Source organism: Hyaena hyaena, unplaced genomic scaffold (genome assembly GCF_003009895.1).
Source record: "Hyaena hyaena isolate Hyena2069 unplaced genomic scaffold, ASM300989v1 scaffold_1114, whole genome shotgun sequence".
NCBI classification, from domain to species: Eukaryota; Metazoa; Chordata; class Mammalia; order Carnivora; family Hyaenidae; genus Hyaena; species Hyaena hyaena.
The window spans coordinates 342,951-362,635 of NW_024081733.1; the positions used below are offsets into that span (position 1 = coordinate 342,951).

The 19,685-nt window shown below is 40.9% G+C and overlaps 1 protein-coding gene across 2 annotated transcripts in view; it reads right to left on the bottom strand.

Annotated features, from left to right (window-relative positions):
- Window positions 1-1,825: 1,825 nt before the first annotated feature.
- ZC4H2 (zinc finger C4H2-type containing) overlaps window positions 1,826-19,685 on the bottom strand; it is a 35,277-nt gene continuing 17,417 nt past the window's right edge. The window contains exons 2-5 of one of the 2 annotated variants that reach the window (XM_039222302.1): window positions 9,404-9,575; window positions 7,651-7,823; window positions 6,639-6,801; window positions 1,826-3,269 (exon numbers count right to left, since the gene is read on the bottom strand). In XM_039222302.1, coding sequence (XP_039078233.1) covers window positions 3,156-3,269; window positions 6,639-6,801; window positions 7,651-7,823; window positions 9,404-9,575 — 622 coding nt within the window. In that variant the 3' untranslated portion in view covers window positions 1,826-3,155. The remainder of the gene's footprint in view (window positions 3,270-6,638; window positions 6,802-7,650; window positions 7,824-9,403; window positions 9,576-19,685) is intronic. The other variant, XM_039222303.1, reaches the window with a different exon arrangement.

Below are 19,685 nucleotides of genomic sequence, written 5' to 3' on the forward strand. Positions count from 1 at the left end.
GCTAGTGGTGCTACAATTTACTTTTATAATTGACAAATCAGAACTCCACTGTGTCAAGGATGCAGAGCAATAACCACTCTTCATATACTTCCAGGGACCTACTGAGGCCTATACAGGTTAAGGTATACTCAAAGTCACATAGTGAGTGTCCTCTTTGTGTGCACAGTGAGCCTGGGCCACCTCAAAAGCAGGCCTATAGATAAACAAATCTGGGGTAAGGAAGTAATATTAGGAAAGACACATAGTATTTCTTTTGACTAGTCATTTAATCTACCTGAAGGAAATTAACATGTATTGAGTGCTTACTATGAACCTAGCATTGCTTACAATAGTCCTGGAAGTGGGTACTATAATTTTCCCGATTTTCCAGATAAGTTCACTGAGGCACAGAGAAATTTTTGTCATCTATTGAGTTACTGGGAAGTACTAGGATAGTTTAATGTACAGGATGTTAATTAGGGAGCTCATGGGATCAACATTTGTAGAAGAGAAGCATTAGAGGAGGCAGGGCTGAACAGAGGGAGATATTGAGCTGAAACAGTCTTTTAAAAAAATATTTTTAAGTTTATTTATGTATTTTGAGAAAGAGAGCACAAACAGGGGAGGATCAGAGAGAAGGAGAGACATAATCCCAAGCAGGCTCTGCACCATCAGCACAGAGCCTGATGTGGGGTTGAACTCACAAACAGTGTGATTATGACCTGAGCCAAGACTGAGTCAGACGCTTAACTGACTGAGCCACCCAGGCACCCCTAACTGCAACACAGTGTTAATGGAAACCTTAGTCCACCCTATGGGGAGCTCTGAAACTAGATGGTCTTTCAGTGTTGTTCCCTATGGTATCTGTGTAGGGAATGAGGCCTTTGCATCCCTGTATCAGTCACTGGATTCATAGTTTCTAATTTCGAGTTTAGAGTTATTTCAACTACTTCTATCATCAAACCATCCCAAAAATAAGAAAGGCTAAAAGAAAAAAAGAATGATTATAGAGAAAAAGCAGAAAAAAATAGGCTCTAAAACCAAATCTGGGTTCAGATCTTAAAATTTCTCTTACCAGCTGTTTAACTTGAGACAAGTTATTTAACTTCTCTGAACTTGGGTTTATTTTTTGGAAAATGGTAATAAAAGTACTTAGCTTGGAATATTTGGGAGCACCTGGATGGTTCAGTCAGTTAAGCATTTGACTCTTGATTTCAGCTCAGGCCATTATATCAGGGTTGTGAGATAGAGCACTGTATCATGTTCTGTGAACTGGGTGTGGAGCTTCCTTGAGATTCTCTCTCTCCCTCTCCTTGTACCTCCCCCCCCCACTTCCTCTCTCTCTCTCACTTTCTCTCTCTCTCTCTCAAAAATAAAAAAATAAAATTAAAAAGATTGTTTTGAAAATCAAATACAATCATGTACATAAAGTATCTTGCATAGGGACCTGGCACAGAGTGGGTACTGAATAAATGGAAATTACAATAATAGGGTAAATTATTGTGCAGTGGTTTGTTTGGTTTCCTCATTTATAGGGCAGAGGGATTAAATGTGAAGAAAAGCTGGGACGCATGGGTGGCTCAGTCAGTTCAGCTCAGGTCATGATCTCACGGATAGTGGGTTCAAGCCCCACGACGGGTCTGTGCTGACAGCTAGCTCAGAGCCTGAAGCCTGCTTCGGATTCTGTGTCTCCCTCTCTCTCTGACACTTCCCTGCTAATGTGGTCTCTATCTCACTCTCAAAGAATAAATGAAACATTAAAAAAAAAGTGAAGAAGAGCTACCCAGAAGGGGAAAAGGCACTATATCTTTTATATTACTTGGTACTTATAGGCATTCAGTCAACATTCACTCCAATGAACAAATGTTTATTTAAAAGAATTTGTACAGATGTAACACTCTTACTTACAAAGATCAGAGGAACTTTTTTATATTATGAACACACTAACACCAGCAACTTAAAACTACAGTTAAGGAAAGAAGGGAAAATATTCCCCTTTCCCTAGCCAGGGACTGAGACTTGGGGTTAAAACTTTTTCACTCAGCCAACTCCGATCTCTGTCCTTTAAGTATAAGAGTAACTTAACTAGACATCTGATTTTGGTAGAGAAGAGAGCTACAGGGCCTGGGAAGCCTAGTGCCTTTTCTTTTCTAAGGGAAGGCCACCTGGAGAATCTATAGGATAGGGAATGGCCAGCAGATGACCTGAGCTGAGGCTTCCTTACAGAAGAGGGCAGACCTAAGTGAGGGAAGGACGAATGAAAGTCCCACCCTCCTACCTGTGTGAAATGGTTAGCACTCACTTGATTCTCAGATATATCAGTATGTAAGTACCATATTAATGGTTTTTAACAAAAATGGTTTTGAACATTTGGCAACACAGAAGTTGGCATGGGGTCCCTCACAACCTAAGCCAGCTCTTACATTAGAGCCCAAATGATTTATTTAGGCAGCAAGTTATAAAGGACCTGTGGAGTGGATGTGGCTCCCTAATTTAACAGTGGGGAACTTCTGTCACTGATTTGAAAAGCTAGGGTTATGGGAGAAAGACCCATGAGTCTCAGGATTTCTAGACACACAGCCTGGTATGTGAGAACTTTAGTATATCTGGGAGACTAGGGTGGGAGTGAACTCCATAATAACAGCCAAGCCTCCCAAATGAATAGGAAAAGGAGGCCTTGTCCAAGTTACTTCTGGACCTTGATTAGATGAAATGAGATGAGGGTGGCAGTGGGGGAGAAATATACACCAAGGGTATTGGAAAGTCCTGCAAGAATACTATTGTCCTTTCAGAGCCTAAGGAGGGGGGCACACTGGAGCAAGGGCCTCTTCAAACCCTCAGCCCTTAGGCCCCAAGTCTCAGACACAAGAGGCAAAGAATCACACCTGGGTCTTCTGTCCTTCCCTCAACTTCAAACAAGGGCAGGGATTTAAATGTGGGTGGGAAAGAAGGTATCATCAGACACACTGTCATTAGCGCCTGAACCATATCTCTTCTTAAATCAGAAATTCCAAGAGAAGAAAGAAATAAGAGCAAAGTGAGAGGGGTTGTGCTTCCATCACATTAAATAGGAAACTTGGTAGAGGTAGGGTAGGGTGGTTTCAAATCAGGACATTAATCATTCTGGCCAAGGGGAAGGGTTATGAGCAGTAGAGCTCTATGTATTCCCCATCTCTTCACTCATCCTGCTTCCGTTTTGGCTTTTTGGGGTTCCGGGACCGACTCTTGGCTTTGCACAGAGGACAAATAGGTGCATTCCGATGAATTTGCTGATGACATGACAAGCAGGCCTGGTGAAAGGACACAGACAAAGAAAGTTAGTGATCAGATTCTTCTAGCCTATGGTTCAGCCTTCTGATCCCCAGGAAGCAATTGTGATTTCCCAACAGAAAGGAGTAGTAATTAATGACTGAGACTCAAGTAGAATTGATCTCTCAAGTAGAGAGATCAGTGCCAGATGTAACAGATGTAAGGGCTATAAACGAATGAGGGTCAAAGAGGGGTACTGAGGAAAAATATCCAAAACTGGGATATAAGACAAAATGAAACTTATATATCCACTTAATATTATATTAAAACATGGTCCAACAGGCCCTATCAAGGATTATTCCATTCTCTAGGACAGATATTAGTAAACTTTCTCTACAAATGCCAAGAGAATAAATATTTTGTTTTATTATATTTTTTTAGAATAAATATTTTAGAGTCTTTAGGTCACATGGTCTTAGTTACAACTATTCAACTCTATTCTACATGAAAGAGACTACAGACAATACATAAAAAACAAGCATACATGTATGCCAATAAAACTTTATTTACAAAAACTGGGAGCAAATCAGACTCAGCCTGTGGGTTCTAGTTTGCTGATCCCTGCTTTAGGAGAATGTTCCTTTATTTGACTATTTACTATTGATCAGGGCCCAAACTCTGATTTATGCTAATAAGCAACAAATGGTTTTTGCCCAGTAGACATACAGATTATTTCTGTTTCAAAGGAAAGATAATTACAAAGGTTACAGTTTACTGCCCTGTAGGACATCAACCAGTTCTGCAATTTCCAAACTTATTTCAGCATTCCTTTCCTTCCCTTACTATATATATATATATATATATATATATATATATATATATATATATATATATATATATTTCTTTTTTGTTTTTTAATGTTTTATTTATTTCTAGGAGAGAGAGAGAGACAGCGTGAGCAGGGGAGGGTCAGAGAGAGAGGGAGTCACAGACTGAAACAGGCTCCAGGCTCTGAGCTGTCAGTCAGCACAGAGCCCGACGCGGAGCCCGAACTCACGAACCGCGAGATCACGACCTAAGCGAAAGTCAGACGCTTAACCGACTAAGCCACCCAGGCGTCCCTATATGTGTTTCTTAAATGCTTTTCGAACCAGCTTTGTATCCTGCTGACTTCCTCATTAACAACACTTGCTCACTATATATTTGTGCAAGTCTCATTTCTAACTTTTTAAAAAAATATGCTTTAGCAGAGCCTGTCAATCTCCCTGCATTGTAGCCCCTCTGGGAATGTGAGGAAATAAAACCAGCTGGTCTGCCACATGAGCAAATGCTCAACATCACTCATCATCAGGGAAATACAAGTCAAAACCACAATAAGATATTGCCTCACACCTGTCAGAATCTCTAAAATTAACAACTCAGAAGACAACAGATGTTGACAAGGATGCAGAGAAAGGGGAACCATTTATTTATCTTTTTTAATTTTTAGTAGTTTATTGTCAAGTTGGTTTTCATATAACACCCAGTGGTCATGTCCACAAGTGCCCTCCTCCATGCCCATGCCCTTCCCCTCTCCCCCACCCCAGTCAGCCCTCAGTTTGTTCTCAGCATTCAAGAATCTCTCACGGTTTGCCTCCCTCCCTCTCCACAACTATTTTTCCCCTTCTTCTCACCACGGTCCTCCGTTAAGTTCCTCCTAATCCTCCTATATGTGCAAACATATGGTAGCTGTCCTTGTCTGCCTGACTTATTTCACTCAGCATAACACCCTCAAGGTCCATCCATGTTGCTACACATGGCCAGATTTCATTCTTTCTCATTGCAATGTAGTATTCCATTGTATAGATAAACCACAGCTTCTTGATCCATTCGTCAGTTGATGGACACTTAGGCTCTTTACAGACACATAAAACGATGCTAAGGGGAACCATTTTTGCACTGTTTGTGTGAATGGAAAATGGTGCATCCACTCTGGAAAGCAGTATGGATCTTCCTCAAAAAAAAAGAAAAATAGAACTACCCTACTACCCAGCAATTGCACTACTAGGAATTTATCCAAAGGATACAAAAATGCAGATTCAAAGGAGCACATGCACCCCAATGTTTATAGCAGTACTATCAACAATAGCCACATTATGGAAAGAGCCCAAATGTCCATCGACTGACGAATGAATAAAGATGTGGTGTGTATATATATGATGGAATACTCCTTGGCAATGACAAAGAATGAAATCTTGTCATTTGGAGTAATGTGGATGGAAGGGTAGTATGCTAAGTAAAATAAGTCAGAAAAAGACAAATATCATATGATTGAACTCATAGGTGTTTTTTGAGAAACTCAACAGAGATGAATGTAGGGGAAATGAAGGAAAAACAAGATAAAAACAGAGGGAGGCAAACAATAAGATTTTCTTAAATACAGAGAACAAACTGAGCGTTGCTGGAGGGGAGGGGAGTGGTGGGATGGGTTAAATGGGTGATGGGAATTAAGGAGGTCACTTTTTATCATGAGCACTGGTAAGAGATGAATCACTGGGTTCTACTCCTGAAGCCACGACTACACTGTAAGTTAACTAACTTGAATAAGACAAAAAAGTTAAAAATAGAACTACCTCATGATCTAGCAACTGGACTACTAGGTATTTACCCCAAGGATACAAAAATAGTTATTGGAAGGAGAACATGCACCCCAATGTTTATAGCAGCACCATCAACAATAGGCAAATTATGGAAAGAGCCCAAATGTCCATTGACTGATGAATGGATAAAGAAGATATGGTATGTGTGTGTGTGTATGTGTGTGTGTGTATGAATATTACTCAGCCATCACAAAGAATGAAATCTTGCCATTTGCAACAACATGGATGGAAGGAGTATATTATGCTAAATGAAATAAGTCAGTCAGAGAAAGACCAATACCATATGATTTCACTCATATGTGGAATTTAAGAAACAAAATAGATGAACATAGGGGAAAGGAAGGAAATAAAATAAGATAAAAACACAGAGGGAGGGAGACAAACCATAAGAGGCTCTTAAATACAGAGAACAAACTGAGGGTTGCTGGAAGGGAGGTGGGTGGGGGATGGTGGATGAGTGATGGGCATTAATGAGGGCTCTTGTTATGATGAAGACTGGGAGTTATATGTAAGTGATGAATCACTAAATTCTACTCCTGAAACCACTACTACAGTATATGTTAACTAACTTACATTTAAATAAAATCTTAGAAGAAAAAAAACCCAGCTGGTCCACTACAGTATATGTACAACACCCCTTCTTCTGTGTCCTAAGCAAAGGCTGTTTTAGAAAGGCATCAAATAGGTAACTCCAAAGCCCCAGTCCCAGTTTTCTATGAAGCTACTTGAAGAAACCTTTCCTCGTCCACAACCCCTACCCAGCTCACTTACTTTCATAGGTGGGGGTTGTTGCCTGAAGGTGGCTGTCTGACGAGTGTCCTGCTTTCTAGCCACTTGGAGTTGTTGGGCAGCAGCGGCTGCAGCAGCCAGGGACTCAGGGATGGGGGGCTCCTGAGGCTCCGTCTGCCACTCTGCTTTCTGCTTCTCAAAGTAACTTTGGAGATGAAAGACATTAGCTGGATCATTCTGAAAGCATGGAGAACCTTGCCCCTCCTAAAGGCTCCATGCCACAGAACCAAAGGGGTTTGGCTGTGGCTCTGTATAGAAAGTTCCTGCACCCTCCCAGCACAAGGTTCCCCTTGGGTATCTGACCCATTGTCTTGGAAGGGTTATATTTCTGCTCTCTGGCTCTGACAGATCCAGAAAATCAAGAATCCCAGGGCTAGCAAAGTCCTTAAAGGGAATTTGCCTATTGTTTATCCCATGTACCTTTGCAATATTCCCATTAAGGCCTATACTGACATACTTCTCAGAATAAGAAGCTCATAACATCCATAGGGAGCTTGCTCTACCTTAAGGAAGTCGGCTTCCTTCTACTGAACTGAACTGTCTCTGAAAGGTGAGTGTAGTTCTTAATTCTGGGTCTTAAGATGAAGTTCCAGGCTAGCCCCTGGAGACCATGAAAGCCCAGCATTTTATGTTTTCAAAGGTTTACAGATACCCCTTCTAAACTTTGACTTGGGAACTGACCTTGTAAGAGTCACACACACACACACACACACACACACACACACACACAGTCAGACACAGTCTTGTGTTACCAAAATTGCACAAATAATTTTAAAATCCACCTAGAAATACTATTCTAATCATCGTTATTTTGGTGTACAGGGACTTGCCCAAGGTCATAAAATGAGTCAACCACTGACAGTCTTGGGGCTAGGACTGGGTACCATACTTTTTAAACCAGATTTTATGTGTGCATATGTGCCACTACATGTGTGTGTAAGTGTGTGTGTGTGTTGTGTGTCTATGTTGTGGGGACAGGGAGCAAGCAGCTTACTCTAAGGACAGCTTCTCCTCCTCTTCACATAGGTCAGGGAGCCTCTGCAGGCCTAGAGTCATGCGGAGAGCATCCACATGTTCCTTCAGTGGCTTATACTCATCATGTAGCCGCCGTGTAGACTCTAGCAGCTTGTTTAGGTCATTCTCAGACTGTTTGATGGTGTTTTCCATCTGAAACATGGAGTGAGGTAGGTACCAAGAAAAGACAGCAACATTCTCTACAAGGTTCTACAGCTAAATGGATAAAATAGCACAGACTCCAGAGCCAGGCCAATCTATTGTCATGTCCTTAATTCACCATGTAGTCTATGTGACTCTCTTCAAGCTTCAGTTTTTTCATCTGTATAATGGTGATAATAATAGTTCCTACTTCATATAATCTTAGGAAACTTCAGTGATTGAATGCATATAAAGCTCTCAGTACAGGGACTACCACAGAGTAAAGGCTCAATAAAAGGTAGTTATTATTCAAATATAGAACTTTAAAGCTAGAATGGACCTTGGAGCTCATTTAGTATGCCCCACCAACATTTTACAGATCAGATAATTGAGACTCAGAAAGAAGAAGAAACTTCCTCGGAGAAATACTTCTTAGGGGAAAAACCTAGACAAAAACTCAGGACTTCTGCTTCCCAAGCTAGTGGCTTTTCTCTTAGATCAGTGGTTTTCAAAATGTGGTCACTAGATCAGCAGCATTAGCACCATCTGGAAACTCATTAGAAATGCAAATTCTCAGACACCACCCTAGATATACAAAATCAGAAATTCTGGGGTGGAGTCCAATAGTCTATATTTTAAGAGCCTCTTCCAGGTGACTTTGATGTATGTTTAAGTTTGAGATCAACTGTCTTAGATTCTCAGCCCCAGCTAATATTTTGTTAACCACATTGGCTTTGTATCCTTGGTTAGCTGGCAGCAGAAATGCCAACTCCTCATGAGACCCTGGAACCCTGTGATCTTGTGACACAGAAAATACCAAGTTACTACTGTCTAAATCACATCTATATTTCCTTTAAGGTCCTAAGCTTGGAAATTTCAGGAAATAAGTATTGTCATAAAAATGAGTCTCCCAAGAATAGAAACGTAACTCCTTCAATGTAATTTTTAAAAAATATTTTCCATTGTCGTAGGCTCTAAGGATTGGAAAGGACATTATAAGTCAGCACCTCCAATTTTCCTCCTGGTGCAGGAATCAATACTGCAGCTCAAACAGGTGATCATTCAGACTATACTTGAATAACTCCAGAAAGTGAGGAGCTTATCACCTTAGTAGGCATTTTTTTCCCCATGTTCCAAGTATCTCCAAAAGAGAGACTCTAATGAGGGAGCCTCATTTTAGTAGACTGGCAGAGATTATTTGTTTAGCCTACTCGGAAACTTTGGAGCCCTTTGAGCTAGACCCTAGGGGCAGCTGTCTGCTCTGCTTTACCTCAAGGCTAACTCTCAACTCCCAAAATGAGAGTACATCAGTGCTGAAAGAGACCTTAGAGGTGACTGAATCCCTGTCATAGTAAAGAGAAGGAAAATAAGGCCTAGAAGAAAAAGGGACTTGACCACTGATATACAGTCAATCAGTGACAGAGCCAAGACTAGATCTCAGAACTCCTGGATTCTTCCATTCAACTACAACCTGATGCCTATTCCCCCAAGTTGGTTGGCCACAGCCACACCACAAGGAGAGGCCACGGTACTCACTACGTGTCTACTTCTCAGAAGGCCCAGAGGTAGTCTTCTGGAAGTCGGCTACATACCACATTGATATCAGCATGGATCAGTCGGAGTTCCTCCACATGGGCCATCTTCTCCTGTAGCAACAAGTCCATCTCCTGCTTGTATTCCTTCAGGTGCCTCTCCTCTGATTCAAGGGCCTCAAACTCAGCCTTCAAACGTGACTTAATCTTCTCCATCTGAAGAGTCTTGTTCCTGCAATTACCAAAAAGCAAGAAACAGACCAATAGGAGAAGGGAGGAAAATGGGAATGGAGTGCAGTTAGGCCCTGAGCCAGGGCTATTCTTCTAAGCCACCTTTCTAAGCTTTTCTTTCTCCAGGCAGAGCCAACCTGAAGCCATCTCCAAAAGTTAGGAGATTCTTTATTCTAAGATAGAAGCTCAGTGGGTCTCAAAAGGGGATAATTTCATTCTTTTGTGGGACATTTGCAAATGTGGAAGATTTTTTGCTATTAGACTTATTCAAGAGAGAACATTACTGGCATGTAGTGAATATGGGACAGAGATGCTCTACAGCCTCTCAATGCAGAGGAAAGTCCCACACCACAAATAACTCTCACTCAAAATGCCAACCATGACCTTTTAAGAAATTCTTAAAGAAGAATTTTGTACAATGATGGAAATGTTCTGTCTCTATGCTTTCCAATACAGTAGCCACTAGGCATGTGTAGCTACTGGGTACTTGAAATGTTGCTAGTGCAACTGAGGAAATGAATTTTGAATTTTATTTAATTTTAATTAATTTAACTTAAACCACACATGTGGCTAATTGGACAGCAAAGCTCTACAGGGTCCACTACTCAGTTCTAGAAGAGGAAGGGGACTAGAAGAACTATAGCTCATTTATCTTCCTCAAAAATAAAACATGTTTCTGGTTGTTAAATTCCAAATGTATACTCTGTGGTTCAGTAATCCCACACCTGTGAATTTATTCTAAGGAAATAATTAAAGAAAATAAAAAGTTAATACACAGGAATGTTAATTATGGACTATGGACAAAATTGCATTATTTGGAAGCCATTAGAAGGGATCATTATAAAGACTTGTGACATGGAAAGTATTGAAGATAAGCTCAATGAAATGTATATATACTCAGAATGTATTTTTCAAAATGTACATGAACAAAATGTATTGGCATGGTTTCAAAGGTATTTAAGACAACTTGAAGCCTGCCTACGTGAAAGGGCCACAAAACTTTGGAAGGAGGCCCCTCTGCAGCACACTGTTGTCCTCTCACTAGCTCTCTACTCTCTGGTTTTGAGGTACTTCCTAGCTGTTATCCATCACTCAAATTTGGCATCTCCTTTCTGTGGATAATAATCTTAGGATTCCACGTGCTTACACTAATGGATTAACAAGACATAAAGAATTACAAAGCCATAGGATGCTCTCACCCAAGCTTGGGTAAACAAGATTAGGACTCCAGGATATAGCAAAGAGGGGCAAAGCCCCCCAGGATAGAGGGGAACAAGGCCCCCAGAATAGAGAGGGGGGACAAAGGCCCCAGTACATAGGTATATGAGATAAACAAGATTAGGCATTCAGGGCAAAAGCGCCCCCCAATTTAGTACTATAGCAGAAAGCTATATAGCTTTCACAGGAAGAAAGGTCCAAATTAAGTAAACAGGTAAACAGGGCTATAAACCACTGCACTGTGCTGCAGGTGAAGCTGCCCAGAGCAGAGATGATTAACAAAAGAAACCCTGAGGTCACGTATCTTATCTGTCTCATCCCCTAGGCTAGCTAAGATAAACAGGTGGTGCCTCATGTCTGCTGTAATCAACCTTTCAGTGGACTGCCAGGTGCCAGGATTTTGTTTTGTATTAACCCAAACCCCTAAACCCAAATATCTTCAAGGCCCCCTTTTCCTCACTTCTATGAGTTAATGTTCACAGATTTATTTTCTCTTTGTGCATGTCCATTACATGTTTGTAAGCCTTCTGATCCTAATAAAAATGGTGTAAGGACCCTTATTCAGGGCTCTTGTCTTTTCCTGGACATTAGCCATCTCTTGATTTTAATCCTGTGTCTGTTCTCTTACTGGCCAAGAGAGAACTTTAGACTTAGAGTCTACAACACCTTTCTTCTGCCTTAGTAGCTGGCTTTTTCCTCTGCTCCAGCCCGTCCCATGGGTGCTCTTGCTCTACACACTAGACTATGGCCTCTGGCTTTAGTCTGCTTCTGTCTTTAGTCTCTCTGTCCCGTGACTCCTGGCCTAAGAGGTGACCCTCAATGGCACAGAACCACAAAAAGAGTTGTGTTAGGTAGGCAGGATGATGGGAGAAAATTTTATTTCTTTATTCAAAATTTATTTCCATGTTATATTGTTTTGCCTTATAAAAGGGTAAAAAAGATGGCTGTTATTATCCCATTTATAAAAAAGGAACTTGAGGGGATGTAGGTAAGATGGTGGAGGAATAGGGTGACTCTAAGCTTGCCTCGTCCACTGAACACAGCAAAATATCAAATCATTCAGAACACCCAATAAATTGATCAGAAGTCTTAGAGAACAAAGCTACACATCTAAACATTAGAAAAACAACCTGTGGAAGGTAGGAATGACATGAAAGAGTTTGTGGGAAAAAAGAGCTGTGGGCATTCCCCAGGGGGAGGGAGTACTGACAGTGGTGGGAGTAGCCAGAGAGAAGGAGGAAAGAGAGAGAAGCATGGGGGAAAAAAGAGTGAAAACATGCACAGGTGACTGCACAAGAAAACAACTCCCCAAAACCTTTGATGGGGAACAAGGAGAGGGTTACAATATCACCAGTTTTCTATAAAGAACAGAGTGAAGAATCTGAAGTTTCAGAGGTCTGCAACATTGCCAGGTTTGTGCCTGGGAAGCTGAGTAGTGCTCTTGTGGGAGAGCAGAGCTGATCTCCAGAAGTGGGCAGCCTTCTCCAGGGTCACATGTGGAGAAGTGGTTCGCCTGCTTGGAGTGCATTTGGTAGAGGTGATACAGCCTCTCTACAAGCAAAGAACCCCGCAGGTACCATCAAGCTGTCCTGCTCACCAGCATAGGAACACCAGCTGGTGAAGGTCTGTAAACACTGGTGTCCTTGTGTGTTGTGATTCACCATACACTCCCAACTGCTGTGAAGATACGTGGCTGTCTTCTAAGACTCCAGCCACAGCTTGAACTGCATTTAGGAGAGGTGAAACATCCTCTCCATGGACAAAGAATCCCATGGGCACCATTGAGCTATCTCATTCAACAGTATAGGAGCAGAGAGTCTGCTGAGAGCTTCCATTACTGGTGCTGGCTGTGTTGCAACCATAAACTCTGATCCACCATGTGGTCTCCCAGCTATCTTCTGTGACAAGTTGGCACTGGCCAAAATGCAGGGAGACTTTCCCCCAAAGGATCACTCTGGGTCAGTGCTGCAGGAGTCTCTGAAATATGGGGTTTTGAAACATAGCTGTGCCTGATATAATATACAGGAGGTCTGTGACATTTGGAAGATGTACAGCTCAGAACCAGACAGGGTGAAGGCAGGTATCTGATGGAAATGAGGGACACAGGCAGAATCACTGTCAAAGTGGCTCTGAGGGCTAACTGAAGAGTGGTGGTATGCTCCTGAGGTGAGAGAACAGGCAAAGCCATTTTCCCCCTGCACTCAGCAGCTTGATCCACCTCATTGAGCAAAACTGCTATCAAGTGGAGAACAGAACTGCTGCACCAAACAAACTCTCACTGTGATCCACAGGCACATCTCCACTACAGCAATTACACCTAAGAATCAGAGCAACAGGCCCCAAACCCAGAAGGCCAGCACAAAACCCTTACTCTCAAAAAGTATACTGATCATAGAGTGGTGCAAAGCTTCAGCTTTAGGGGGAAGGAAATAGCATTGTTCAGAGTTTTTTAAATTGTATTTCTTGTTGTTTTTGTTTTTCTATATGTTTTTGTTTATTTCTTCCTTTTTATTGATACATAAGTAACAATTTTTAAATTTTATTATTAAATTAATTACTTTAGTATATATATTTATTCTTAATATTTTTTCTTTTTTCTGTTTCTTTTCTTTCTTTCTACCTTTTTTCTATCAAGCTTCTTTTAACAATCAGACCAAAACAAACCTAAGATCTAGCTTCTGTTATGTACTTTATTAAAAAATTTTTGTTTTCTTCCATTAAAATTTATTTTATTTTATTTTGCTTTCAGTCCCTTTATCACAAAAAATGTTGTAGGAATTAACACCAAAGAAAGAATGGCCACAGATTTACTCAAAGGAGATATAAGAAAGATGTCTGAACTAGACTTAAAACAACAATTATAAAGATATCAGCAGGGCTTGAAAAAAATTAATAGATGACACTAGAGAATCTCTTACTGCAGAGATAAAGAACTAAAATATAGGCAGGTCAACATTAAAAATGCTATAACTGAGATTCAATTCCCAATTGAGGCCATATAAACAAGGACAGATAGAGCAGAGGAGCGAATCTGTGATATAGAAGAAAAAATGGAAAGTAATGAAGCTGAAAAGAAGAGGGAAATAAAGGTCATAGAACAGGAAGGCAGACTTGGGGAACTCAGCAACTTATTAAAATGTAACAACATTCGTATTATAGAAGTCCCAGAAAGTGAAGAGAGAAAAAGAGGGCAGATGGTTTATTTGAACAAATTAGCTGAAAAATTCCCTAATCTGGAGAAGGATACAGGCATTAAAATCCAAGAAACACAGGGAGCTCCCATTAAATTAAACAAAAGCTGATCATCGCCAAGGCATATCATAATCAAATTCACAAAATAAACATGCAAAGAAAGAATTCTGAAAGCAGTAAGGTGAAATAAATTCCTTAATCTACAAGGGAAGACAGATCAGGTTTGCAGCAGATCTGTCCACAGAAACACTGCAGGCCAGAAAAGAGTGGCAGGAAATATTCAACATGCTGAATGAGAAAAATATGCATCCAAGAAGTCTTTATCCAGCAAGACTGTCATTCAGAATAGAAGGAGAGATAAAGACTTCCCCAGACAAACAGAAACTAAAGGGGTTCATGACCACTAAAGCATCCCTCCAAGAAATTTTAAGGGGGACTCTATTAGTGGAGAAAAACCAAGCAAGAAAACAACAGATCAAATGCAACAAAGACCAGAAAGGACCAGAAAACATCACCAGAAACACCAACACTACTGGCAACACAATGGCGCTAAATCAATATCTTTCAATACTCACTCCGAATGTAAATGGACTAAATGCTCCAATCAGAAGACATAAGGTAACAGAATGGAGGAAAAAAATCCATCTATATGATGCCTACAAGACTCATTTTAGACCTGAGGACACCTGCACGTTGAAAGTGAGGGGAACCATCTGTCATGATAATGGAGATCAAAAGAAAGCTGGGGTAGCCGTATTTATAATCAGACAAACTAGGCTTTAAAACAGAGACTGTAACAATAGATGAAGAAGGGCATTATATCATAATTAAGGGGTCTATCTATCAAGAAGAGGTAACAACTGTAAATATTTATGCCCCCAACTTGAGCACCCAAATATATAAATCAATTAATAACAAACATAAAGAACCTCCTTGATAATAATACAGTAATAGTAGAGGATGTTAAAACTCCACTTACATTAATGGGCAGATCATCTAAGCAGATAATCAACAATGAAACAATGGCTTTGAATGACACACTGGAATGGATAGACTTAACAGATATATTCAGAGCATTTCACCTTAAAGCAGAATACACATTCTTCTCAAGTGCACATGGAACATTCACCAGAATAGATCACATTGGGTCACAAGTCAGCCCTTAAGAAGTACAAAAAAATCAAGAAGTACAAAAAATCAAGATCATTCCATGCCTCTTTTCAGATAACAATGCTATGAAACTTACATTCAACCACAAGAAAAAATTTTAAAAGCCCTAAAATACATGGAAGTTAAAGAACATTGTACTAAAGAATGAATGGATTAATTGACAAATTAAGGAAGAAATTTAAAAAATACATGGAATCAGGGGTACCTTTGTGGCTCAGTTGGTTAAGCTTTCGACTTCGGTCAGGTAGTGATCTCACAGTTCATGCATTTGAGCCCTACATCAGGCTCTGTGCTGACAGTTCAGAGCCTGGAACTTGTTTTAGATTCTGTGTCTCTCTGACCCCGCCCCACTTGCACTCTCTCAAAAATGAATAAATGTAAAAAAAAATATTCAAAAATACATGGAAGCAAATGAAAATGGAAACATGACAGTATTTTGGGATGCAGCAAAGACAGTCCTAAGAGAGAAATATACTGCAATTCAGATTTATCTCAAGAAGCAAGAAAAGTCCCAAATGTACAACCTAACCTTACACCTAATGGATCTAGAAAAGGGGCGCCCGGGTGGCTTAGTTGGTTGAGTGTCCGACTTTCGCTCAGGTCATGACCTCGCGGTTCGTAGGTTCGAGCCCCGCGTCAGGCTCTGTGCTGACTGCCAGCTTAGAGCCTGGAGCCTGTTTCAGAGTCTGTCACTCCCTCTCTCTCTGACCCTCCCCTGCTCATGCTGTCTCTCTCTCTCCTAGAAATAAATAAAATATTTTTAAAAAAATTAAAAAAAATAATGGATCTAGAAAAGAAATGGTAAATAAAGCCTACAGCCAGCAGAAGGGCGGTAATAAAAATCAGAACAGAAATAAATGATGTAGAAACAACAACAACAAAAGCAGAAGAAATCAGCAAAATGAAGAGCTTTGAAAGCATTACCAAAATTGATAAAACGCTATGCAGACTTGAAAAAAACAAACAAAAAAAGGAGCAATGACCCAAATAGGTAAAATCATGAATGAAAGAATACATATCACAACCAACACCAAAGAAATACAACTATAACAGAATATTATGGAAAATTATATTCCAATAAGAGGGAAATCTGAAAGAAATGGAAAAATTCCTAGAAACTCACACCCTACCAAAAGTGAAATAGGAAGAAATAGAAAAATTGGACAGACTCATAATGATAAAAAAATTGAATCGGTAATCAAAAATCTCCCAACCAACAAGAGTCTTGGGCAAGATTACCGGGGGAATTCTAGCAGACATTTAATGAAAAGTTAACACCTATTCTTTTCAAACTGTTCCAAAAAATACAAATGGAGGGAAAGCCTCCAAATTTATTCTATATAGTCTACATCATCTCAATCCAAAACCAAAGATCACACTGAAAGGGAGGATTACAGACCAACATCCCTGATGAACCTGGATGCAAAAATTCTCAGCAAGATGCTAGTAAATAAAATTCTACAGTACACTAAAAGAATTATTCACCATGATAAAGTTGGATTCATTCCTAGGCTGTAGGGTTGCTTCAGTCATTGCAAATATGATACAATACATTAATAATAATTTAAAAAGGGGGCGCCTGGGTGGCTTAGTCGGTTAAGCGTCCGACTTTCGCTTAGGTCGTGATCTCGCGGTTCGTGGGTTCGAGTCCCGCGTCGGGCTCTGTGCTGGCTGCCAGCTCGGAGCCTGGAGCCTGTTTTAGTCTGTGACTCCCTCTCTCTCTGGCCCTCCCCTGCTCACGCTGTCTCTCTCTCTCTCTCCTAGAAATAAATAAAACATAAAAAAAATAATAATTTAAAAAGGATAAGAATCATGTGATCCTGTCTATAGATGCAGAAAAAACATTTAACAAAATAGAGAATCCATTCTTGATTTAATCCATTAAAAACTGTCAAGAAAGTAGGGACACACAGAACATAACTCAAAATCACAAAGGCCATATATGAAAGACCCACTGCTAATACCATCCTTAATGGAGAAAAACGAAAGCCTTTCCCCTGAGGTCAGGAACCAGATAACTATGTCCACTCTCACCAATACCGTTTAACATAATACTGTAATTATTACCCTCAGCAATCAGACAACAACAGCAGCGACAAAAATAAGACACCCAAGTCAGGGGACCTGGGTGGCTCAGTTGGTTGAACGTCCACCTTAAGCTCAGGTCATCATCTCACAGCTCATGGGTTCAAGCTCCTCATTGGGCTCTGTGCTGACAGCTCAGAGACTGGAGCCTGCTTAAGATTCTTTGCCTTTCTCTCTCTGCTCCTCCCTGTCTCATTCTCGTGTTCTCTCTCTCTCTCTCTCTCTCTCTCTCTCTCCTTCTCCCCCTCTCTCTCCCACCCTCTATCTCTCTCAAAAATAAACATACACTAAAAAATATATCCAAATCAGCAAGGAAGTCAAACTTTCACTATCTGCAGAGGATATGATACTCTATGTAGAAAATCCAAAAGACTCCACCACAAAATTGCTAGAAGTAATACATGAATTCATCAAAAGTTGCAGAATATAAAATCAATGTACAGAAATTTTTGCACGGCTATACACCAATAATGAAGCAACAGAAAATGAAATCAAAGAATCGATCCCATTTGCAACTGTACTCAAAATAATAAGATACCTAGGATTGAACCTAAATAAAGAGGTAAAAGATCTTTACTCTGAAAACTAGAGAATGGTTATGAAAGAAATTGCAGAAGACACAAATGAATGGAAAATCATTCTATGTTCATTGACTGGAAGAACAAACATTGTTAAAATGACTATACTACCCAAAGCAATCTATGCATTTACTGCAACCCCTATCAAAATATAGCCAGTATTAGTCACAGCACTAAAACAAACAATTCTAAAATTTGTATGGAACCCCAAAAGACCCTAAATAGCCAAAGCAATCCTGAAGAAGAAAAACAAAACTGGAGGCATCATGATTCAGGATTTGAAGCTATATTACAAAGCTGTAGTCTCCAAGACAGTATGGTTCTGGCACCAAAACAGACACATAGATCAATGGAAAAGAATAGAAAACCCAGAAGTGGACCCACAATTATGGTCAACTAATTTTTGACAAGGAAGGGAAGAATACCAAATGGAAAAAAAGAAAAACAGTCTCTTCAGTTAATGGTGCTGGGAAAACAATGGTTACATGCAGAAAAATAAAACCAGACCACTTTCTTACACCATGCACAGACATAAACACAAAATGGATGAAAAAACTAAAGAAGAGGAGCTTGAGGCAAGATGGCAGAGAAGTAGGTGCTCCATGTATTTCGCTTGCACCCATCTCTCAAACAGAGAAGGCCTGAAGTCATAGGACACTGAGCCACAGGAGTCTCGGAAGAGAAAGAGAGTACACTGGGAAGGCAACCTCATAAGTGCCTGAGTGCGAACTGGGGAAGATAAAAGCGGGCTAGGACCAGAGACACGGAGGGAGGAGAGGGAGCCTGGCTTGTGGGCAGCCTCAGTGAGTCGAGGGGAAAAGAAAGAGCAGCTGAAACTGCTCATACAACTGTCCCTGGAGAAGAGAAAAACCTTGGCTTGGAAGGAGAGTGTTTTTAGTTCTAGCTGGGGTGCTGACTTTGAACTAAGTGCTCCCAGTCCCAGAGGGGGCCAGGAAACACTGCTCTGCTGCGCTCCCGGCACCATCCCCAGCAGCGAAGACATTGCTGGCCTAAGTCTATGTCCCCCAGGCTTGATTCCTGGCAGTGAGGAGGCACAGGGCCCAGGCTGAATTCCCCAGGCTTGACCCCCAGCAGCGGTGAGGCAGCAGGTCCCAGGCTTGACCCCAGCAGATCTGAGGCTGTGCCACTCCCCCTCCCCACCCCACTTGAACCCCTGACAGCAGGGAAGCAGTGACCTGTGCTGCAGGACTATGTTTCCAGCGGAACCAATAAAGCGCGTAGACTGGGACCTGGAAAGGAGACAGGACGTGGGGTATAGAACACGGCCCACATTGGCTACTCCTGCCGCACAGGGAGATCTGACCCAAAACAGTGATTTGCAACACTTGATTCAAGAAGGTACTGGGGCACTGCCATTTTTCTCCCCACAACCACCAATGAGGGGCCTCAGGCAGTGGCCAGCAGGACACAGTTCAGGGTAAGACCCGCCTACACCAAACCGTGCCCATTCCCACTAGAGAGCTGCTTTTATTTGTACCAGAGCCAGGGGCAAGACCAACATGGATACAATGCCGTAATTAATTCTAGATAATTCTTTCTATTCAGATATATTCTCCCTTTTCTCATTTGTAACCCTACACTCTGCTGAATGGTGCACTCTGGTCTCTGGTTTGCTTAAACAGTCAAATTTAATCCATTCTCTAGATGTACATTCTACAGCTCCACCGCAACCTTTTTATCTCTCTCTCTCTGGAGTAATTAGACTATATAGTTTCTCTGAGTAACATCATTTCTTTCTCCTTGCCTCTAAACATATTCTATGATTTCTCCCACTGAATCAATCCTCTTAGTCTCTCTACCAACTCACTTCATTTCCAATTTCACTTACTCCTCGCCCAGTCATTTCT